This window comes from Lepus europaeus, chromosome 7, assembly GCF_033115175.1.
Source record: "Lepus europaeus isolate LE1 chromosome 7, mLepTim1.pri, whole genome shotgun sequence".
NCBI classification, from domain to species: Eukaryota; Metazoa; Chordata; class Mammalia; order Lagomorpha; family Leporidae; genus Lepus; species Lepus europaeus.
Window position 1 is genome coordinate 81,473,883 of NC_084833.1, and position 23,473 is coordinate 81,497,355.

The window sequence follows — 23,473 nt, forward strand, 5'->3', positions numbered from 1 at the left end:
ATAAGCTTATCTTGGTACCAAGAAATTGAATTCAAGCAGTTTTTTTTTTTTTTTCAAAATATCATTTATCATGAATCTTTGGAAGAATCCTCATATGCATGATTTTCAGAAAAAAAAGTTTATACCAAAATAAACTTATCTTTTCATTCCATTTCCCATGAATTTTTGAAGTACCTTTGTACAGCTGTCCCTCAGTGTCCTCCAGGGAATTTCAGGAACCCTCACAGACACCAAAATCTGTGATTGCTCAAGTCTGTTTTATAAAAATGCCACGATATTTGCATGCAACCTACACTACCCTCCAATATACTTTAAATCATCACTCGATTACTTACAATGATTAGTATGAGGCAAATGCCAGGTAAATAGTTGCTATACTGGATTATTGAGAGGATTATAGCAAGAACAATGTGCATGAACAGTACAGATGCAGTTTTTTTAAAAATATATTTCTCATCTGAGTTTGTTTGAATCCATCAGGCAGGCCAGAGCCTGCCAATACAGAGGGCTGAATGTCTGTGTATGTAGATGCTAAGCAAATGGCCAACCATTTTGTGAGACAACCATTACGTAAGTGATGAGCAGCATCTTAAAGGATTAAGAACACACGGGTGTTTATTAATATAGAGATGCTTCAAAATCTTAAGTATACAGCCATGCACCGGAACATGACAATATGTGGTCAGCAACAAACCACACAGACAATAGTGGTCCCATAAGATTATGCCCCCTGGTGACATCGTAGCTGCCTCAGTCCGTGTAAGCACACTCTACGATGTCCACCCCTGTGACCTACAGGTCACATCCCCTGATATATCCCCTGAGGATGTATCCCTGTGGATAAGTGATGTGTGACTGTATATGAAGCTGAGAAACAGGAAGTCTTTCTCTCTACCTGCTCTCTTTCTCCCTGTAGCACACTCACATTGCATATTCTGGGAGTGCATATGCGTCTGTGTGGTTATTTGAAGTATATGCCAGCTACACTGTGGTGCTGTAGTTGTGTGGTCTCTACAGTACCCTGCATGCTGCGTAGCACATAGCTGTTCAATAAATATTGAGTGAGCAAAAATCACTCCTGTGGTGAGAATGACTAAGAAGGGCCCAGAGAATAAACACCACTACACATGATACTGCTGTGGATTTTAAAAGGCTGAAGACCCAAAGGATAGGAACAACGTGACATAGAATTGTGGGTTTCTGACGCATGCTCATATTACTCATTTGTAAAATATCTGGCACACACTTGCATGACAGCTAATGGGGAGGGGGTGTTATAAATCAACCGACGGCTGCATAAAAGCAGTGTCCACCTCCGGTGAAGCTCCCGGAGTCTTGGGAACAGGCTGGTGGGGAATATAGAGGTGTTGCCGGAGGCCCATCTTCAAAGGATCCCTTGTTCCTTCCCCATGCAGATTGTGGATGGCAAGCTGTGGTTCCAGCTGGACTGTGGCAGCGGCCCTGGCATCTTGGGCATCTCGGGCCGTGCTGTCAACGATGGGAGCTGGCACTCCGTCTTCCTGGAGCTCAACCGCAATTTCACCAGCCTGTCCCTGGATGACAGCTACGTGGAGCGGCGCAGGGCGCCCCTCTACTTCCAGACGCTGAGCACTGAGAGTGTCATCTACTTCGGTGCCCTGGTGCAGGCGGACAACATCCGCAGCCTGACCGACACGCGGGTCACGCAGGTGCTCAGCGGCTTCCAGGGCTGCCTGGACTCAGTGGTGCTGAATAACAATGAGCTGCCGCTACAGAACAAACGCAGCAGTTTCGCAGAGGTGGTGGGCCTGACGGAGCTGAAGCTGGGCTGCGTGCTCTACCCGGATGCCTGTGAGCGGAGCCCATGCCAGCATGGCGGCACCTGCGCCGGCCTGCCTTCCGGTGGTGAGTGCGCCTGTGCCTTGGGCGTCTTGCACGGTGCAGGGGAGGGCGGTCGGGGAGAGGGGGCTGGTGTGCAACACACCTGCAGAAGGTCCTATCCTCACAGCCACAACTCAAAGGCTCTCCCAGAAAGCGATATTCACAAGGCTGCTCCGGGAGTTTGCTAATTTGCTTTGCAGAAGTCTCGGCTTGCCACCTCAAGAGTGGCCAGTTTAGCCAACTGTTTGTGGCATACCATAGGTGCAGTGTGGTGGTCATAGATCAGAGATGGCCAACTCACACCCTTCCGGGCCTCAGCAGCTTGCATGAATAGAATCTCCTTTTAAATACAAGTGTATTTCAAAAGGCAAGTGGAAATAATGGACTTAAGTATGTTTATTTTAGTGCAAAAAATGTTGAAATCCACGTGGTTTCCATAATACCCACTTTTCATGAACTTTTTGCAATCCTCATATACATGGATTTTTAAAAAATTGTTTGTACCAAAATAACCAGATCACTTAATTCCATTTTCCACAAACTTTTTGAAGTACCTGCATATGTGCCAACTGCATGTCACTGCAGAATGACAACGGTCTGAGTCGGAATGCCCGCATAATCCTTCCCCTAATTGGAATTGCTAACCTGGTACAGACACAGTTTACTCAAAGCTAACGGGGGTGGTGGTGAACCTACCACCCCAGGAACAGACATAGAGTGGAGACGCCTGCAAGCAACCTTTTGAAACGTGTGTAGTAAAAGTAAGTCTACTGCAGCTCTACAAAGGAGTAGGAAGTCAAGAATAAGGAAAAGGAACTTAAATGAAATCTCAGGACAATAACAGCCAGTAAGGGCATGACACGCTACCTGTAGGTTTCCACTGAAAGGTACATCATGAAAAAGAAAGAAAGGAGTAACTCCTTCCCCACCCCCCTCAAAACAAATTTATAGAGGGCTTCTATTGTTTGAGGGGAAAGCCAAGATTATTTAAGTCCTGGGAGTGGAAAGATAAAAGCAGCCCCGAGTTTGCCAGATGCAGCGTGGATGTTAATGTAAACTAGGTCAGGCATGCTCCTGATTGAAGGCTCGTACTTCCCAATAGTCCCAACCGCTGACTCCACGTCAGCCCCTGTGCAGAGCGGCTCAGCAGTCCTGTGATTAGAGAATTTAAGCCTTCCTCACAAATCACTTAGAGATTCTGCTGTGTGCATTACCATCTCATGTTCATGAAGCCCAACTCCAAATTTAGAGTCCATTTTATTATTAGATTGTTATAAACTGTCCATGAAATGATGCACTGCTGAAATACAGACACCAAAGTTGTTTAGACTTGCATATGTTACTGCCACAATGAGGGCCAAGTACCCTGGGGGAAAATTTCTGCCGTCTCGATTTAAGAAATCTATTTGCTGTTTTTACTGTCTCAGCAGTATATGTAAATAAAGGGTTGTTATGGTGCCATAATTCCCGGATGATGGGCAGTAACTATACTTCAGTGGTTCTATAAACCAGCCCATTATGACAAGTCATGGCCAGCTTTTCACCAGGCAAAACAATTCTGCTAGTGTGAGCCTTCTACGATATATAAAAAGAGCATATAATTAAATTGGGTTGAAATAGAACACCACTCCATGTCAAATCTTGGGTACACAGCCACAAATTGTAACATACTTTTAAGGATGGCAGGTCGTTGTTTTAGCTGGCAAAGCTATGGGCTTCCAAAATGGTTATCTTGAAAAGAATCACTACAGGAAGGAAAAAGACCATGGAATCTTGCTCTTCTGTGTGCATTTAAACTTCATTTCCAACTGCCATGAAATTCTTCAGCTGAGTGTCCAGTATAAGTGTGTTAATTAAATGACTATCACTCAAGTGAGAAATAGCCGTTTTCTCTATATTGTACAATCTTTTGGTTTGACTAAATCTCAGCACTGAGAACCCACCTGCTGCATAGTTTTCACGTGACCTAAAGAACTTCCCTTCCCTCCCCAGTGTCCAACCTTGCTGGGGAGCCCACTCTTTATCCCCTCTGTTCTCCCACTTCCTTCTGTGATTGGACTTGGGAATGGGATTCCATACAGGTATGCTTTATTCCAAGCTGATACAGCCTTATTATCAGTTCTCCTATTTAAAAAAAAAAAAAAAAAACTTGTGCTTGGGGACTCATGGTTTCCTCAAATGAAGATCTTTGCTGAGATGAAATATCTTTCCTATCTCCAACCACACAACTCCCTTCTTTCAAGCCCACCACATCAGTTCAGGTGGCCCAGCAGCAGTAGCTCCTCTGCCAAGGCTGCTCTCAAGCCTAGCTGGGTGGTTCTTATCTCAGAAGCTCCCCGATTAAAGACCCAGATGGGGCAATCTAAGGCTCTCAAGCACAGCACTGCTGGGCCAGAGCCAGCAGACTCCTCACCACACAGCAGGAAATCCAAGAAGAGGAATTCTGTGCCTTCTCTGGGGAACAGGAGTCCTCTTCTGATGTATAAGGAAGGGCTTAGCAGCCCTCGGTTGGCTGAAGCTTCATAGATAAGAGGTGAGAAAATCCATCCGCTTGACCACATTGTCTGTTCATATCACAGGATTTTTTTTCCTAGGTCCCTGTTTCATGTCTCCGAATTCTGTAAATTGATGCCAAACTGGGGAGGTGGGGGCAGAAAAAAAAAAAAAAAAACAATTTGGACTTTACTTCATATCCATGAAACTATGTGGCAAATTATAAAGAACTTAAAAAATAAAAACTTCCTAGGTCTGAGTGGTAGTTTAAAAATGACAGTAAGACTTTAAAGACAGTAAGTCTTTAATGAAAGAATATGCATGCCTTTAAGAAGTCGCTCTGCTTGTCTAATCACAGGAACAGTCTCGGGCCCCCAGAGCAAAGACTAGGATGCATGCAGTACTCAAAGAGGAAATCTGGGCTAGAGAAAATGGAGCGAGGCGCAGAAGGTGTCGTTCCTTGCAAGAGAAGACTGAGCACAGAGGTTTACTATTTGAATATCATTCTGCTGTTGAGACCCACTTCTATGTGTTGATCTAAAATTTCTGGACACATATTTTAACATGACCATCCCCTTGAGCACTGAAGATGCTAGAGTATTGGCCACTGGCTCTCTTGGTGACAGACTCCACTCTCAAATTGTGGCCATCCTAGTGCATTATTCCAGAACATTCAGAATATTTAAAGCAGACAACCCACAGCAAGAAGCATTCCTCTCAGTGCAGCCAGATTCTGTTACAACCACCCCCAAACCCAATCAAACCCTTGGCATGAAGGTCCAAGAAGCCACATCTGCTAGGTTGGAATTCCATAGTCAGCAGATTTGACCATTGTGATAGCTCTGGCTGTCCCAGGAGCCAGCCATGGGAACCCCAGGGAGTCAGAGCCCAGAACACTGACTTGTAATAAGAGCATAAATGTGATTCTAAAAATCAACCACAGAGGGATGGCCTTCTCGTGGTAAAGCCTTAAAATTATATGTATTTCATAAACATGAACTGGAAATAGCAACCACCATGGAGAACTGGCCAGCGCTCATTCTGACCCCTGAAATCTGCAGACCAGTGAGAAGGGAGCAGTTTGTGATCACCCATAACCTGAGTAAGGAGTGCACAGTCTTTGATGCCTTAGTGTGCTCAGCTTCAGCCCATTCATGGTAAACATAGTTGAGGTTAAGCTATAACTTTGCTCAGCAATGCAGCAAGTCATGCAATCACCATGCCAAAAATAGTATCCAGACAGCTTTATGCCAAACTATAAGTCCAAATCCTGAAATGAAAAGTTGGATAAATTTCTAAAGGTAAGGGCTACTGTTCCTTAGACCCTCACTATGTGGTCGGTGCTATGATAAATTCTTACCTTTCAATCCTTATTCACTGGGAAATTTAATTCTCAAAGTAATACTCCGATCAATTCCCTCCTATATACCCACACTCATTTCATAGATAAAATAAATGAACCAGGGAGGCTAAATAACCAACCTGGCATCACAAAGCTGTTAAAGTGGTGAAGCCAGGACTTGACCCAAGTTTTTGGGAGCCTCTCCCTGCCTCGCCTGTGCATTTATTCCTTGCTACTCTGTGTGTGTTCTATGACCCAGCAGCATCAGCATTGTTGAGAATCTCAGAAAAGCAGCATCTCAGATGCCACCAAACCAAGGGAATCAGAATCTGCATTTTAGCAAGCTCCCTAAGTGATAGCTTGATTGTCTCTTAACTTCCCTGAAATATGAAAACGTGTACACTTTTTGTTTCATATTGCATATGGTGGTTCTCAGACTCTGAGACACATCAGCATCACCTGAGGACCTTGTTATGGAAAAGGCTCTTGATGGTTAATACAAAAAGGAAATGTTTATTTGCCTCTGTCATTTGCTGTCTGTATCAGAGGAATCTTTTGACAAGTCACTGAATCGAAATTGCAAATTCCTGAACTTACAAATGCTAAGAAAAGTTAATGGGAAGGAAGCATCAAGCCTACAGAATCAGAATCTATATGGATAGAATTCAGGTATCTCATGTTTTAACAAGCCTCCAGGGTGCTTCTATGCACATCTAACTTTTAGAACCACTGACAATTTGGAATCCACTAATGGCATTTGCTAGAACATTAGCGAATTCCAGATGATGTAAATAGACATAGAACATTCCGAATCTGAAGGTCAGGTGCACAGTCTGCATTTTATAAACTTTTTTTTTAATGTAAAAATGTAGTTTTGTTTATTTGTCAGCATTTTTGGACTCTTTAGCTCACCACCAAAAATAAAAATAATAATGTCTATCCGCTGCCTCTGAGCCATTGGGAATATTCTGCCTATAAAGTTGCATGAAACAAGTTCATAAACATTGCAGACAATTGGTCATCAAAACGTTTTCTGCAGCAGAGTCCCCTGTGCTACTCTGGGCCATGTTTTGCTGAGTATTATGTGTCTCTAACTTGTAAAGGTCTGGACAAATTCATCAAACTTTAATTAAGTTTAATTAAGTGCCTGCTCTGTGCCCTGCTCACTGTGGAATGCTGGGTCCATTGCTGTCTGTGACCAGTAGACACCACTTGTGTAGCCTCCATTCTCTCACTGCTGGTTTAAAGGAACTGAACAGGGTTCCCATATGTGCTATATACCCAATGACCCAGTGGGCGCAGACGCATAGAAAGGGAAAAGCCAGACTCAGTGAATATCCTTGTACATAACTTGGGTGAGCTTTTCAGCTTATAGGAAAAAATATGCTTTTTCTAAATGACTTCTAAATCTGAGCTCATTTGTTTTGTTTTGTAACTTGGGCAAACTTCATGGTAACAGCATGAATTATTATAGATACTAACAGCAAAACTCAAAGCTATCAGGTGGCTTATAGTCAGACACAAAAGAGCATACTGCAAGGTGAGAATTTACTGTGCACCTAATGTTGTTAATACATTAAAAGTTTCCAGATCCTGAAGGAAAATATGAGAGGCCTGGCCTCATGTGCAATATCTGAATTGCAAGCCAGCTCTTCTGGGGAAAGTTGTAGGTCTCACCTTAAAGGGCTTACATTTTACAAGGGCTAAAAGCATTAAATGTGCCTTGCTTGGTAAAAGAAAAGAATGCCTGAATGTTGAAATAGCGCAGTAAAGACAGAGGTGGTGATCTGCAGCCGAGTTCACCCCGACATGTCATTAGCCTCTCACATGGCAGTGGCCCACCATTTTTCTCATACGAATTGAGGTTCCCATAGACTAGAGGTTTCACTGTTTTCAATATTTGAGGTAAAAGTCAAAGTAAAAAAGTTATGGCTTTGAGTTGTTTGGCCCGTGAGCACCACCAACTTGAAGCTGATTTCAGAACCCACAGTAATTATAATAATTACAGCAATAAAGCATCTAATATTTGTGGTTCAGAATCCAGAAGCCTTATTATAACCTCCCATGAAGTGGGCACCATTTATTAGATCAAAATAAGGCGGTTCCTGGAGGTCAGGAACCCATGCGATGATCATATATAGTTGGTAGGTTACAGACACAACTGAACCTTGTACCCAGGGCCTCACCACCACATCACAGCTACCTCCAGAAGTTCTGTAAGTTCTTGTGGTTTCTAAATGAAATCCGTAATTGAGTAAGCATGGTGGTTGATGCTGACTTCAGGTCCCAAGTGCTGGTTGTGCATTTGTCATTACATCTACCTTTGTGCAATAAGCAGATGTTTCCTTATCAAGGCAGTTAAACTCGCTCAGAATGATGCTCACCTTCCCAGGGGAACAGGGCAGAGGATTGAAGCCGTTACCTAGATGAAGCAGGTCGGGAAAAGACTAGTAAGTCAAATGAGTAAAAGAGGAATTATCTGGATTACTTACCCTCACAGCCCAAAGTCACTGTATAATTGCTTATGCCATTTCTATGTTCGCATTTAATGGGTTTTGTAATGTTCTTTGAGCAAGGAAAGGAGGCATTTTACATTTTTCTGGATGCAGACTTCAAAACCATCTGTATGTGTTATTACTACAAGGACTATAAACAGGAACACAGCTTAGAGGCAAGGCTTAAATAATACACTCTTCATTTTGCAAGAATTTGAGGGGAAAGAAGCTATGGCATATTCTGTATATGTACTTATAAAAGTTCATGGAAAATGGAATGAAAAGATAAGCCTGTCCTGATAGGAAAATTTTTTAAATCCTTGCATAAAAGGAATCAACAAGTTCATGAAAATGCATGCAGTGAAAAACTATGCAAGGATTTTGAAAAATGTTGAACCAAAATAAACATTTTCATTCCATTTGCCCATGAGCTTTTTGAAGTGCCCTTGTATTCTATCAATGCTGATAAGGCCATTCCATTTTAAAATCTGGAAACTGGTCTATGTTCGTCTGCCACTCATTGACTGTGTAACCTTGGAAAGCCATGTTTTTTTAAGTTTCAGTTTCTTCATCTGTAAAATAGCTATAAGAATAATACTTAAGGCATACAGTTGTAAAATGTTAAGTGAGAGATAGGCACAAACTGTTCTCAGAATCTTTTCATATAGTAAGCTACTGTTCTTGTTGATGACTTCCTTATTTGACATTCTCAAGAAAAAATCTATTATTAATGACTTTGGGATTATCTCTGAATTTTTCTTTTATATTGAGGAAAGTGTTCAGTATTATTTATGATTAGCTTCCTATCTCCTGAAATTCTGCTCCCTTTGTTGTGTTTTGCAGCAACATATGGTAATGCTTTGGAAGACTGCAGTTTTATTATGCTATTATCTTTATTATTTAATGACTCTTTTTGGTTCCCAGAAGAACCGTGTGATACTGTCCATCTCACTGCATCTCCTGTGCTTCTCAGAGGGATGCAGGAAGCAACTACAGGCCCCTCCTTATTCTCAGCAAGCAACGAGCTCTGGCTCACTGACAAGTTCTCGTCCCACTGCAGTCTTTTAGAAAGATCTGTGCATCAGAATGCCTGGGTTCAAGTTCAGACTCGATTACTTTCTAGCCACACTACATCCTTAGAAAAAACCCACCTTGCCTTGACAATGCCCCTTGGAACTGGGCATTGTTAAGGGAGCCTCTTCTTTCTCCTTCATGGGATTACTGTGACCCTTTACAGAAGGACCGAAGTGATTTTAAAACACTAACACATCAGATCACTTAGTATCATATGGCAGACTTACTGATATTACAAAAATTATTAATAATAGAGCAGATGACAGGATAATGAGACCATAAATTTTGCTTTGTGAGAACAGGTTAATTTTGATAAACAAGCCTTTCACGGAGGCTGAACAATAGCTATCACTCTTGTTTTATTAAAAAAAAAAAACTTATCTTGCTACTTCTTTAAAATACAGTTTCTTTTTTCTCTCATTGTATTCACACAAAAACACCACATTAAATGTTCTATAAGCAAAATTGCCTCCAAAGGACCTCTGACTCCTTTGCCCGTGGTTTAAGATCCTAAGAACAGATCCTAGATACAGTTCACTTCTCTGTTTGATTAACAGAGAACTCTAGACAGGAAGTGGTTGTTAGAAATACAGTTCAGGACAGCACTGAGCAGTTCAGGACTCTTGTGGCCAGACTGCCTCGGTTCAAACCCACAACATCTTTGTGAGCATTAACGATCTCTCTGTATCTTTGTTTCCTCCTCTATAAAGTGCTCATAGATTGTGCTTTTTCCATCTTTGTATCCCCAGTGCCTGCCATAGTCTCTATTCCAGGCATGTGCTGGTAAACTCTCGCTAAAAATGAAAGCCTTGATGTGCAGTGTTTGCTGGTCATGTGGTGTAAATGCTCCCACCCTGGCTGATGTCAGAACACCAGTGGTTTAATAACTGGCTTGCCACCTTCCTGAATATTCAACAGTCGTCTCTCATGACCCCTTATGAGCTGGCTCCTGCACACCACCGCCTATTACCCAGGCACTCAATCAGTGTGGCTCGGTTAATCAGTCAAGCTGGCTGCAGCATCAAGTAGCACTAGATATTCCACAAAAGATAATGAAAATGACAAAATGCAGAGGGAAGTGTGTGTGAGTAAAATAGTGTGTAAGAGAAGTGCCTCATTTTAAATTCTGATTTTCCAAGGCTCAGAGACATCCAATTGCTTCTCCGCCATCAGATAGGAAATCAGTCCCATGACCCAAGTTAGAATCCAGTTTCCATGATAGTGATTAAAATGGCCCTTATTTCCAGATAGCTCCCTCCTTGTACCTCTGCTGTCTTCAGCTGCTTCTGAAACAGTTTTACATAAAAAATTGTCAGAGGCCTTGCCAGACAGAAGCTGTGAGTGTGTGTGTGTGTGTTTATGTGTGAAGGGGGGAGGGGAATACCTGTTTTTTTTAACATGTTTCCCACCTTGTCTTAGACTCCCCTTTCTGGGACTCTCTGCTCTTCTTGCTGTGCCTCTGTGCCTCCTAGACTCCTGTACTGTGATTGTCCTACTCCTTCCTTTAGTCTAAAACAAGAATCTAATTCATCCTGACAAGCCACTCTTATCTCTAAGTAACATGCCATCCTGACCAAAGACTAACCAGGTGACATAAAGGAGCATTTTTTTCCCAATCTTAACCTGCTTTCGGCAATTCCCAATTCCATTAAAGTGAGCGGTGTCCCAGATAGGAAAAAATAACCCAAGTCAGCATAATTTGAAGCAATCATAACTCAGACTACTGCCTCCTGCCCACAGACCTCAGGCTGGCCTTCTTTGGATGCAGTTTGCATAACCAACATCAACTCCTTATGAGTTCCTTGTTTCATTGGCATTGTATTCAGGACTTTTCCACATATGAAGGATCTTCAAAAAGTTAATAGAAGTGCACATTATGAAAAAAACTATGGTTTTCAAAAAATATTGCTCTGAAATAAATGTATCTTTTAATTTAACTTTTCCATGAACTTTTTAATGTTCCTTCATATGCATGCCTCTCTCTGATCCTCCACCTCTGGTCCTCTAGATTTTCTGGGGCCAGGGAGGCTGAGGCTACACAGTTCCCACCCCCTTGAGAATGTAGATTTCTCTCTTGCCTTCTGCAACTGCCTTCAGAAGATTAGACTTGCTCTCTCTAGGCCAATGAGCACACACACTATTCTAATGTCCTCCCATATGTGGAAGCTCTTGGCAATGTGGATTCAATAAAACATCCATGAGAGCACAAGCTATTGCAATCTATAGATTTTTGGCTACCTTATAACTATAGAGCTCAATCTGTAAAGTCCCCACATCAGTCACTGACCATTGGTGAGCAGAGATTAGTCCAAGAGCTCTTCAATTAAGAGACATGATATGGTTTTTCATAGCATTTTCAAAAGAGCATAGAAATGAGGAATGCCTCAATGGCTGCTTCACTGTAATGGTGGCAGCTTGCAGTCACAACAGCACCATTATGGAAGTCAAGATATTTTTAATAAATCATGACCCACAGGAGGGAGGAGCACTGTAGAGGAGACAACATTAGCAGATGGTAGGGAAGAGAGAAGAGAGGCCCTGAGAGACCTGGATTCTAACTGACAGAAAGGAAAGCTGCAAACTGGATCCCCCCCATACACAGGAATTGGAGGCGTTAGTCACTTCAGAAGGGGAGGTGATGGGGAGAAGGTTTTAAAATAAGAATTGGTCGAAAACCCAATCTGGATTCCCACCATCCCTCTGCACAGCCAGGTCCCCCAGACCATGGCCACAACTGCCCCTGATGTTGAAATGCAGTCTCCAGACTGCACTGCGCCAGGTATTTTTCTGCCCTGGGTTAAAGTAAATACATGGTGCTCATTGGGTGCTGAGACCAACCACCACCTCTCCTCCTCTGTTCAATACCCCCGGTGTTAGAACCTAGCTCTTCATCCTCCCACTGAGCAGGTGAGTAGAAGAGCCACTACTATTCTTAGGGACATTGATGAACCCAAAGGTAGTGGCTCAGTTTCACAGATGCCAAACCCCACAAATGTGCTTGGAGCTTCCCATTGGATTTCTGATTTTCCAGGGCCCCTCTCTTCAATATGAACTGGTAAACAAGGATTACCAGACAAGGAAGGAAATATTCTAAGTTGGAACTTAGAACTGAGGATGCATTAAGGTCTCCAGAGACACCAAGGATGTATATACATGGAGAGAGAGACTTAAATTAAGGAACTGGCTCCCATGCTTGTGGTGCCTGTCAAACATGAAATTCATAGGGCAGACCAGCAGGCTAAGTAATTCACACAAGAGTTGATTTCGCAATCTTGAATTCAAAATCCTCAAAGTAAGCCAGCAGACAGGAAATTCAGGTGAGAATTCTTTTGTGTTACAGTCTTGAGGCAGAATCCTTGAACTGAATAGATAAGGCCTATTCACCTAATGGTGAGTAATGTGCTCTGCTTAAAGGTAACTGATGGCAAATTCTAAGCACATCTGTAAACATCTTTACAGCAACCCCTGGACTAGTGTTTGGCCAAATAATTGGGTGTCAAATTAGCAGGCCACCTAGTTTATACATAAAATTAACCATCATGTTGGTCAAAAAACAAAAAATCAACTTGGAAGAAAACATGCAAGGAGAAAATATTATAAAATATTAATATCCTGAGAGAATATATCCTAGTAACAACACAAGAGCAGGATGCTATGTGTGAAAAAAGAATAGTAGTAAATAGATCTTGGACAATGACAACACAATTGCAAATCTCATAAAAAGTTTGAGAAGATGAAAAACTCCCTTAGGAGTCCAAACAGGACAGTACCTCAAAAAGTTCAAGGCAAAGCAAAAATAAAAGTTCATTTGAGTACAATAATTCTGGAACTCAGGCATAGTTTTCTCATACATCATATTTTCCATGAACTTTTTGAGATACCATTTTAATATAAAAAGATAAGATTAGAGGAAGGCCAAGGAGATTGAGTTCCAAACAATAAAAATTCCATAAATACAGAACAGAAAAAAGAAATCACCATTCAACTAATAAACTTTCCCAGTGATAAAGGACAAGAACTTTCAGATTGCAAGAAGCCACTAAGTATCCAGTACTGGTTGGAAATAAACCCACAATGTACATAATTATGAAACTTCAGAAAATCAGAGCCCTAAAGAAGATCTTCCAAGATATTGGAAAGAAAAAATAAACAGTTTACATACATGTTTCAGGAAAGAAAATGACTTTGGAGTTCTCAAAAGCAACTTGGAGGCCGGCACCACAGCTCACTAGGCTAATCCTCTGCCTGCAGCACGGGTACCCCAGGTTCTAGTCCTGGTTGGGGTGCCGGATTCTGTTCAGGTTGCTCCTCCCCCAGTCCAGCTCTCTGCTGTGGCCCGGGAAGGCAGTGGAGGATGGCCCAAGAGCTTGGGCCCTGCACCCGCATGGGAGACTAGGAGAAGTACCTGGCTCCTGGCTTCAGATAGGCGCAGCATGCTGACCGTAGCGGACATTTGGGCGGTGAACCAACGGAAGGAAGACCTTTCTCTCTCTCTCTCTAACTCTGCCTACCAAAAAAAAAAAAAAAAAAAAAAGCAACTTGGAGAGGGTTGCTTAGAATTTCTTATGCAACCTGACTCTCGTTGAGTTACTTGTAAAGGTTCAACTATGTAAGATCTCACAAAATTTACCTCTAAATTCGTGGGAATCTATAGTAGAATGTGTTCAGGAGTGAATCAGCAAATAGAAAGCCTCTGTCTGTCTCTGTTTCTGTGTATCTTTGCCTTTCAAATGAATAGAAATACATTTAAACATACTAACCACAAAACAGCAAAATACCATGGAAGAAAATACTGAAATAGTGAAAGTGTGCCTTAATTATGTCTGAGGAAGTATAAATGGGAGGAAGGACTGCTGTTTTACAAAGTCAAATTTATAGAACTACCTGGATCTTTTCTATGTATGTGTATAACTTTAAAAAAACAAAGGTCCACAATTTTTTTAGAATTAAAGTGGGGGAGAAATATGCTTACTCATTATTCACCCTTTCAATCTCTGTAGATAATGCTGTTTCCTCGTAGATTCATACCTCAGCTAATATTCAGCATTCTCCTTCTTGGGGCTGTGACTACCTATTTCTTCATGATGGGTTCATGAAAAGTGAAAAAGATGCATAAATCAGGATGGGAATAGGGGTACTGATTGAAGGCTAGAATTCTTCCATTACTCTGGCATGTGTCAATCTGAGGTTCACTTAAATTGACAAATACCCTCATTTTACTGGTTCTTCCCTCACTTCTCCAGGTGAAGTTGTTAGCTCTAGGCTAAGGAGACCAGGAAGAGAAGGCATGGCACCAGTGGTAATCTGGCCTATCTGGAAACCACCTGCCTTTCACAGTAGTAGTGTGGTGGGGAGAAAGTGTCTTCCCCCTTCCCCATGCCTTCGGTGGCTCTTACAGTTCTCATTCATGCATGTGGTTTATCAGGCGATTTTTATGTGGACAAGCAGGGAGTCCAAACTGTAACTTAGTGTTTGTGTGGCAACATGTGTTCCAAATATTCAATTTGTTGATCATCTTTGGAATCTGGGCCCTGCCTACAATATGTTTCAACAGGAATTGGGGGAGGGTGCAGGGTACAGGTTACAGCTGAGTCCACACACTCTGAACTTTACCAGTGGCATCCTTGGTTCATGTGGTCCTCTGTTTTCCCAGGCTATCAGTGTACCTGTCTCTCACAGTTCACGGGGAGAAACTGTGAGTCTGAGATTACGGCCTGCTTCCCAAACCCCTGCCGGAATGGGGGATCCTGTGACCCAATAGGAAACACTTTCATCTGCAGCTGTAAAGCCGGGCTCACTGGAGTCACGTAAGTGAGAGTGTGCTGAAGTCTCTCTCTCTGTGCTAAGTGCTTATGCTGAGAAAACCAAAAAGCAACTCACTGGGATAAAATATTTACCATTAATAGAACATTTCAAGAGTTCATGTCTATAGTATACAAAGAGTGTTCACATGTGATTGATAGGGACTGTCTCTGGGCAGGATGACTAGGTAATTTGTATTTTTCACTTTATACTTTGAAAATATTATTATATATTCTGTAATTGAGAATACAGTTCTTTAAGAGAAAGACATCTATACCCGTACTACTGTGGATATAATTATGAAGCAGGCACTCTCCATTTCCCTGGAATCCATTCATTGGATTCTACTGCCTCACACTTTATGGTCATTCTGAGAAACTAAAACTTACCTTCCCTATGCAAACCAGGTGTTTTTTTTTTTTTTTTGTCTCTAAAGTGTGAAATTAAAGTATTAGCCAAATGGAAAGGAAATGTCTTAAGTTCCTCGTAAAATATCACTTTCAACTGTCCCCATTCGTTTTAGAGGTATATGTAAATATATATACGTGTGTAATCTCAAGCAAGTGATACTCTAATTACAGATCAGTCTTACGTATTCATTAGAGCAAATCTCCTGAGGACTTTACCAGGAAATACTTAGCTGGCTTTGAATCGCTGGATGTAATTTCAAGTAATAAAGATGCATTTACTTTTAAATACTCTGTGATTCTGACTAATTTCCGGCTGACCTGGCCTCAATCTGTTCAAATTAGGGACGTTTGACTACATATAAAAAGGTGGATTACCAAAAATATAGCTGATTGGGCCTTTTCAATGAACATATCCCAACAATCGCTAGCATAGAAAAAGTGAAGAAGGAAAGAGGGTCTATAATCTCAAATAATGTTGAACTAAGATATAATGACTTAAATGCTTGCCTTGTAATTATATCAAAGCCAAATATGGCTGCTTTAAAGAGAATAAGATGATTTAATTATTTTTCATTAAAATGCTGGAGTCGTTTCTTCCTAATAGTCTACATTACCACTAGCTCTTACATAAGCATAGACTCTGGGAGGTATGTTGCCCTTCTGTCTCTCCCGCCCTCCCCTGCATTCCCCAGCTTCCCAGAGGGACCAAAAATTACTGTAACCATTAGAGGAAAATGCCAGAACCAAAGCCGTCCCTCTTAGAAAACCCTATAGTGGGCACGTAGGTTCGTGGCTCTTTATCTGCCAAGGCTCTGAGGACTAAGAGTTTTCAGTACGTTTGTGGAAAACGAATTTGGTGGCAAAAATCTGTCCAAAACTACAGTGGGGCTCTTCCTTGTCTTAGGTCTCTCATTCAGTGTGGATATCCCTACGACTACCTGCAGAAACACTGGCCTATCTGTTGTATGATCTGGAGGATCATGGGGTCCTCCAGCAGCCCCAGTTCCTGTTGGAGGGCAGTGGTGTTTTACATAACGTGAGATGTGTTGTATGTCCCTTCTAGAATTGCAGTTTTGAACTCTGCAATGCCTCTGGCCCTGAGGATTTGAGACCAGCACCCCTCTCCTACCACATTCTTTATACCCCTTACGTGGGAGAGACTGGGTTAACGCCGCCGATGATGGCACCGCAATGGGCCCAGAAATGCCTCGATCACACCCACCCTCACCCCCACACCCATTTTTGTTATGCTTCATCCTTTCCCTTGGATGCCTTCTTTTCTAAGACAGTGGCTTTTCCCACGTGCTCACCTGTGCCTCCAGGTCCTGATGGGTGGGACTTGTGTGTTCTGTGCGTGCAGGTGCGAGGAAGATGTCAATGAGTGCGAGCGCGAGGAGTGCGAGAACGGCGGCGCCTGTGTCAACGTGTTCGGCTCCTTCCTGTGCAACTGCACGCCAGGCTACGTGGGCCAGTACTGCGCGCTGCGCCCGGTGGTGGTGCCCAACATCCAGGCTGGCCACTCCTACGTGGGCAAGGAGGAGCTCATCGGCATCGCCGTGGTCCTCTTCGTCATCTTCACACTGGTTGTGCTCTTCATCGTCTTCCGCAAGAAGGTCTTCCGCAAGAACTACTCGCGCAACAACATCACGCTGGTGCAGGACCCCGCCACGGCCGCCCTGCTCAACAAGAGCAATGGCATCCCCTTCCGTAGCCTGCGCGGTGGCGGCAGCGGCGACGGCCGCAATGTCTACCAGGAGGTGGGGCCCCCACAGGTCCCCGTGCGCCCCATGGCCTACACCCCCTGCTTCCAAAGCGACTCCAGGAGCAACCTGGACAAGATCGTGGATGGGATGGGCGGCGAACACCAGGAGATGACCACCTTCCACCCCGAGTCTCCCCGCATTCTGACAGCCAGACGCGGAGTGGTGGTGTGCAGCGTGGCCCCCAACCTGCCGGCCGTGTCGCCCTGCCGCTCGGACTGCGACTCACTGCGGAAGAACGGCTGGGACGCAGGGACTGAGAGTGAGTGGGAAGGAGTGGATTGGAGGGAAGAGGCATCCTGCTACCGGGCGCACATGATTAGGGAAAAGCCAGCCATTCTGCTTGGCTGCAATGCAGGGTCCATGGGACAAGGCAGGAGGAGTAGTCTGCCCGCAGTGATGGTGTTTCTCTCTCCTTTGAGCTTTACCGGGCAGTATTTGAGTCAGGAGTGCAAAGGCCCTGGGGTGGAAAAGATTGTGTGTTGAAAAACACCCAGGATGCCAGTGTAGTAGAAGCTTGGTGAAGCCCAAGGCAGAGCTGGACGCGTTTTCACAGAAACACCATTGCAGGTGTTTAGGCAGGCAGGTGCGAGGTCTACATTGTAAAACCCTGCCTCTGTCTGATCCTGGAGAGGACAGTGAATGGGACGAGCAGAGAGCCAGTTAGGTAGAGTCTGCGAGCCTCTAGGTGAGAGACAATATTGTTTTCTACCCCTCGGCATCAGTCAGGATGTGAATAAGGAAGCCCTGTGGTACCCTGTGGCTTTCCATCAGGGTCGGAGGCTTTGCATCCCATCAGCTGCAGTGTTTGGGGTACCACAGGTTTCCAAAGGTTCCAGTTTATATTGGAGGGAGATGCAGGGGACTCAAGTCTCAGATGGAGCTGGAGAGCTTGTGCTGCCATGGAGGTAGGGTGCGTTCTCATGGAGAGAGTGGGCATCCAAGACTGCAGCTGAAATCTGCTGGAGAGGGCTTTCCAGAAGCCAGCAGCAGCTTGATCAGTGTAGAGGATGCCCGAGGGTTTACCCAACAGGGGTCTAGAACCATAGTTCAGGAGAGAGGTCAGGGCTGCAGGCAAAAGTGTGTACGTCATAGGCGTGCAGATTGGTGGACTCTGTACCAGGGTGAGCTCACTGAGGAACAAGACAAAGGAGAAGGGGTCCTCTCAGACCTCCCAAAGAACCTTAGAGATGCCTGCATGTGGGCAGTGGTCCTTGGGGACAAGAGGGGCAAGCAGGAAGGCAGAGAAACTCCAGCCAACCAGGGGAGGAGGGAAGAAGGAGAGGATAGTCATGCAGAAGCCGAGAGTGTCAGCAAGACCAGCAGTATCAAGAACTGTACAACCGTCAAGGAGACACAGGCGAAAAGAAAGAAATCTGTGCATACTGAGCTTGACACTTAGATGATTCTTCAGATTTCAAGAGCTTCCCAGTGGAGTCATCCAGGCAGAAGTCAGAGAGCAAGAGTTAAGGTTGCAGTGATTTGTTAAGGCAGAGACAGCCAATGAATATAAAGCTGTGTGCGGTGTCATCTCCTTAAACTGTCACAGCCTGCCCCTCGTGGAAGCTGTTACCAGCCCATTATTTCATGGAGGAGCAGTCAGGTTTGAACAGGTGAAAGAACTTGCCTGAGGGCCTGTAACCAGCCAGAGGAAGAGACAGGATCAAGTCTGGTGTGTCAGGCCCCAAAGCCTGTCTTCTGACCAGCGCTGCTGGTAGGAGCTTTGCTAGAGAGGAGAGAGGGGATTTATTAATGATAGAGGCAGCTAAGGATGAGTTCCTTCTATTCTAGTGCTGCCCAATGTGCTGTATGCTGATTCTGTGTTTCTGTAGATTCCTTTATGTATTTTAAGTAGTTGCCCTTAGATTTTCACCATACATGTGCTCCCTCTCAAATTATCTTGGAATAAGGCTCTATCAGAATGTTGCCAATCAACTAACAGCTCTTATTTGATTAGCAGTGAGAAGGAGAATGGCATTTTATGCACAACAGTGTGCTCGCCATGGTGGATCATTTCCGTCTGTGTTCAGGGCTGAGCTTATGCACACTTTGTGCCTTTCTGAGGCCCGCCTTGTCATGGCTGTTGGGAGGTGAATTTCTCCTTGGCGTCTCTCTCTGCTTTGTTTGTATCAGTTGTCTATCCAGTTCATCATTTTTCTGTGGCTTCCACTTCTGACAACAGAGGCTGAGCCACCGCGCCTGCCCCTGCCTTCCCCGTTGGTGGAAGAAACCATGATTTCTGTGGCCCTGGAGAAGAACGACTGTTGCCTTCATTCCAAGTCCGGGTCTCTTCGTGCCACCACATTGCCTAATGATTTGCAGCTTTTCCTGGTCATCATTTCCTCCCCCACCCACTTCTTGATGTGACAGTTTTATTTCCAGAATCCACCTCAGGCAAAAACTCACATTTCCCCCAAAAGTGTTGTTGGGTTTTATTGATGACATTTCCTTCTTTGTCGAGCAAGGCAGAGTTAGATGGTGAGACAATCTCTGGGCAACTAATTCATTTTTCATTTGACAACCTCAAGATATGGGCTGCTTTTATTGCTTCCTTTAGTCAATCAAATAAGAAAGTGACTCCTCCAGGGTGTGTGTGTGTGTGTGTGTGTGTTGTTTAGACTGCTGTAGTGCAGCAAAGAGGGAAGAAGTATGTGGCCAAGAGCACATCCACACCACAGACTACCCTCCTGCCAGACACAGGGCATGGAGCATTGTCATTCCTAATAAATGATGCAACACTGCCCCCTAGGCGGCCAAGCTGAAAACTCCACTCACTCCCCAGAGATGGAAGTCAGGAGAAATGTGATGGCATTCTTCCCTATAAAATATTTATATCCCTATTTTAAAAGTAATCTCATTTAACCTGGTGTTGACACCATCTAGGTTCGTGTAAATGATATAAATTAACTGTGAATGGCAAAGAGCAGTGCAGCCACTTCATCCTCCTTTCACTCTTACTCTAAGGAAGGAACAGCTACTTTCTGCTGTCAGCTATTTGGAAGCTCATTTACCATGGGCTAAGGGTTTTGAATCCATAATGTAAACCACTTGATTGACAGACCTTTGCCCCCAATGGCACAATCAATTTTTTATTATGGAGCTAAATTATTTTCTCTAAGCAAACAGAAAAACCCCGGGAAGTGAACTAGGTGGAGGCGTGGGGAACAGGACAAGAAATATGCACACAGTAACCAGTGTCATTTCTGCTTTCTCTTTATCCATGAAGGCAAAGGTGTTGATGACCCAGGAGAAGTGACCTGCTTTGCAGGCAGCAATAAAGGCAGCAACTCTGAAGTCCAGTCCCTCAGCTCTTTCCAGTCGGATTCTGGTGATGACAATGGTAAGGGGCCTTCAGATTTGTTCTGTGCAGGTGGATTCTGGTTTTCTTGGTGCTAGAAAACAGTGTTTATTGGGGGTAGGGGAACGGTATTGCAACTGGCTTCGTTTCATGGGCTTTCTGGTTGACCGCATTGTTGAGTGTCTTTACCAAAGGAAACCCTTATTGAGCTGCAGCCATGAGCACGCCCGGGTCTGTCAGGGGCTGACAAAGTTCCCTAGAAGCTCCAAGGGTGAGCCCCCTTTGATTTTGAACCACCTAATCCCATCTCATAACCAGCGATTTGTCTATTTCTCTCAGTTTTGTCAATGACCCCTTCCTCTTCCACGGTTTACCCGGTCTCTCCATCATTGGGAATTAGTTAAGGGACAAAACCAGCTTCCTGTAGTACCAGTAGTGGCACCCTTATTCAGCTGAATTTCCTTTATAATCTTTTGGGGCAATGGGATTCTGTGAAGCAGAACCTTAGAAAAATTGCCCAGACAGCCCAAATACTGCACGTGGTTCCCAGCCTGCATTGGCACTGCAAGCTGCTGTCTCTGCCTCCCGTGAACTCCTGCCTGGAGAGAAGGTACTCACTCGCCAGGTTTTCTGAGCTGAGGAAGCAGCTCTGGAGGATGGGTTGTTTTCCTCAGGGTGGGGGACGGAGGCAGAAACCGTCATAAAATTGTGAGTATCTGCCATGGGCTGATGCACCAAGAATACTTCCAAAGAATCAGCCACAGAGATAAGCAGCCCTACCTGTATGTTTTCTGTAGGTCATTGCCCCACTTAGCAGCAACTGACAAAAATGAGATGTTTACTAATTTATGTAAGCACTCACCCTGTATATATTTGCGAAGTATTTCCTCTGTCCGGAGTCTAAAACTGGGCATTTTGTACGGAGAAGTACAAAATGGCATAGTTCTCACCTCCATGGTAAATTCAGGAACAGGTGCCATCTGAGCCCATTGAATAATCATGGATGTAAAATAAGCTACTTCTACCCCCACTGCCCAAATTTCTTCCACCTCCTTCCCCAAAACCTGGCAGTTGGGAACAGTGCAGAAGCCTATTTATCTGCCGGGAAAATAAACTGTGTAACAGTTGACTTCTTCTGACTCTTCTCAGAAGGTCAAGGGCACGCCCCAAGCTCTATTTGCCTTGATGCAGCCTTCTTTGCATTTTATGTGGAAACACTCAGGAACGTACAGGTTCCAAACTCCAGGCAGCAGCTCCAACATTGATATGCAGTGACTGTCCTCATAGACTATCTGTGTGTGCCTTCAGGGTCACACACTTGCTCAGTGTGCTCAACACTGTGGGTTGGCCTCAACTAACGTGGGTGGAATTAGGAACTTTCAGCAAATTCACTTTAAGTTTGATCAGCTTTTCACAAACTGCAAGTATCAGGTGTAAGGTAGTCCATGTAGACAAAGAGCTTCACAATTCTCCCTGTTTTAGAGGTCAAACTCAGTTCTGCCCACACCTTTCCTAGTTGGGGCTGGGCCCTGGGTTGTTCTAGGTTGGGTGTCACCATAGGAGTGAAGCTATCAACCCTGAAAAGGTTACGCTCCTTCTCTGTCATTGGGTTCTAAGCAGCATGACTGACCAACAAATAATTATCCCTCGGCACAGTGAGATGTTCCTCTGAAAACCTTTGGGAGTTGCTAATGAGAAATTAGCATGAGCTCGATGAGCCACTGCCTCCTTCAATTGATTTTACTGGACCATGAGATGTGAATTTATGATGCAGCCATCCCTGCTGCTCATGCCTTTCAGCAGAGCTGGCCCAGGATTTGCTGCAGTTTCTCCTAGATAGAAGTACCCACTGACATTCCCTCAGGGACTGGTTGTGGGGAGGCTTGGGTATTTGCATGCTGTGCCTTGGTGGTGGTTGTGTTAGTGGTTAAAAGAAGTTAACATGTCTTGAAAATACACAACTAACCTGAAGCTGTCCTTTCCCTCCTGTCTTCTTTTCCTGACCACAAGCATCCATAGTGACTGTCATTCAGCTTGTCAACAATGTAGTTGACACTATTGAGAATGAAGGTATTTACTTTTTTTTTTCTTCTGTCCAATATCCTGGTGCAAAGAGTTACCTTGTAGAAATGATGTCAGCCAGCTAGGAGAAGAGAGGGCAGTAAACAGGTGGAGTCAAATGAGATTCTGAATTTTTTTTTCCTATGGAGTAAATGTTAAAATTTGGAAAGAAAAATCTAGTGCATGATTCTTTGAATATGGTGTGTGCTCTTTGTATAAAATTCTTTTCAACGTAAGAGTACCAAGTGAGTGTCCAGATGAATATTTAAATTCATTCTTCTATCAATATATATTCATCAAGCACCTACTATGAGCCGGGAATACTTAATAAATGATTAAATCAGGTAACTCTCATTAGCGATTTAATAGCATAAAGGCAAGAAATAGATGGGATTCATGTCTCCAGTTCCTAAATAACAATGGAGAGAAACAAAAAAGCCTGAACTTAATCATTTCCTGTAGGCCTTTAGAAAAATTTTTTGTACCATCTGGAATGTTCTGTTTTGTCTTTTCATGCGTGACTTGGCTTGTCAGTTTTACTTTCCACTTTGTATTCAAACAGTGTCTGTCATGGACCAAGGGCAGAACTACAACCGAGGTGACTGTGCCGCACCCCTAGCATTGCACTGCTGAGTTTGTGCCTACCCTGTCCTTCTCCCTGCCTCCTAAGTTCCTTTTATCTGAATTTTGCATGTTCCAGGTGTCTTGTGTATTCAGTGTTGCAGGTGTAAGCTCCACCACCATTCTCCCCCAGCATCATGCCCTGCACGTGAGATTCATACCTCTGCCTGCACATCCTCCCACATCCTGTGGCCCACAGTGCAGTGGGTGAATCTCTCTACCTCTCGCTCTTTCTGTCTACTGGGAGCATGATGGCA

The 23,473-nt window shown here is 43.9% G+C and overlaps 1 protein-coding gene across 2 annotated transcripts in view; it reads left to right on the forward strand.

Moving 5' to 3' along the window:
• Positions 1–23,473, forward strand: part of FAT3 (FAT atypical cadherin 3) — a 533,836-nt gene that overhangs the window by 509,401 nt on the left and 962 nt on the right. Inside the window, exons 21-26 of one of the 2 annotated variants that reach the window (XM_062198305.1) lie at positions 1,416–1,884; positions 14,918–15,071; positions 16,837–17,498; positions 20,463–20,576; positions 22,545–22,604; positions 23,158–23,193. In XM_062198305.1, the coding sequence (XP_062054289.1) occupies positions 1,416–1,884; positions 14,918–15,071; positions 16,837–17,498; positions 20,463–20,576; positions 22,545–22,604; positions 23,158–23,193 (1,495 nt within the window). The remainder of the gene's footprint in view (positions 1–1,415; positions 1,885–14,917; positions 15,072–16,836; positions 17,499–20,462; positions 20,577–22,544; positions 22,605–23,157; positions 23,194–23,473) is intronic. The other variant, XM_062198306.1, reaches the window with a different exon arrangement.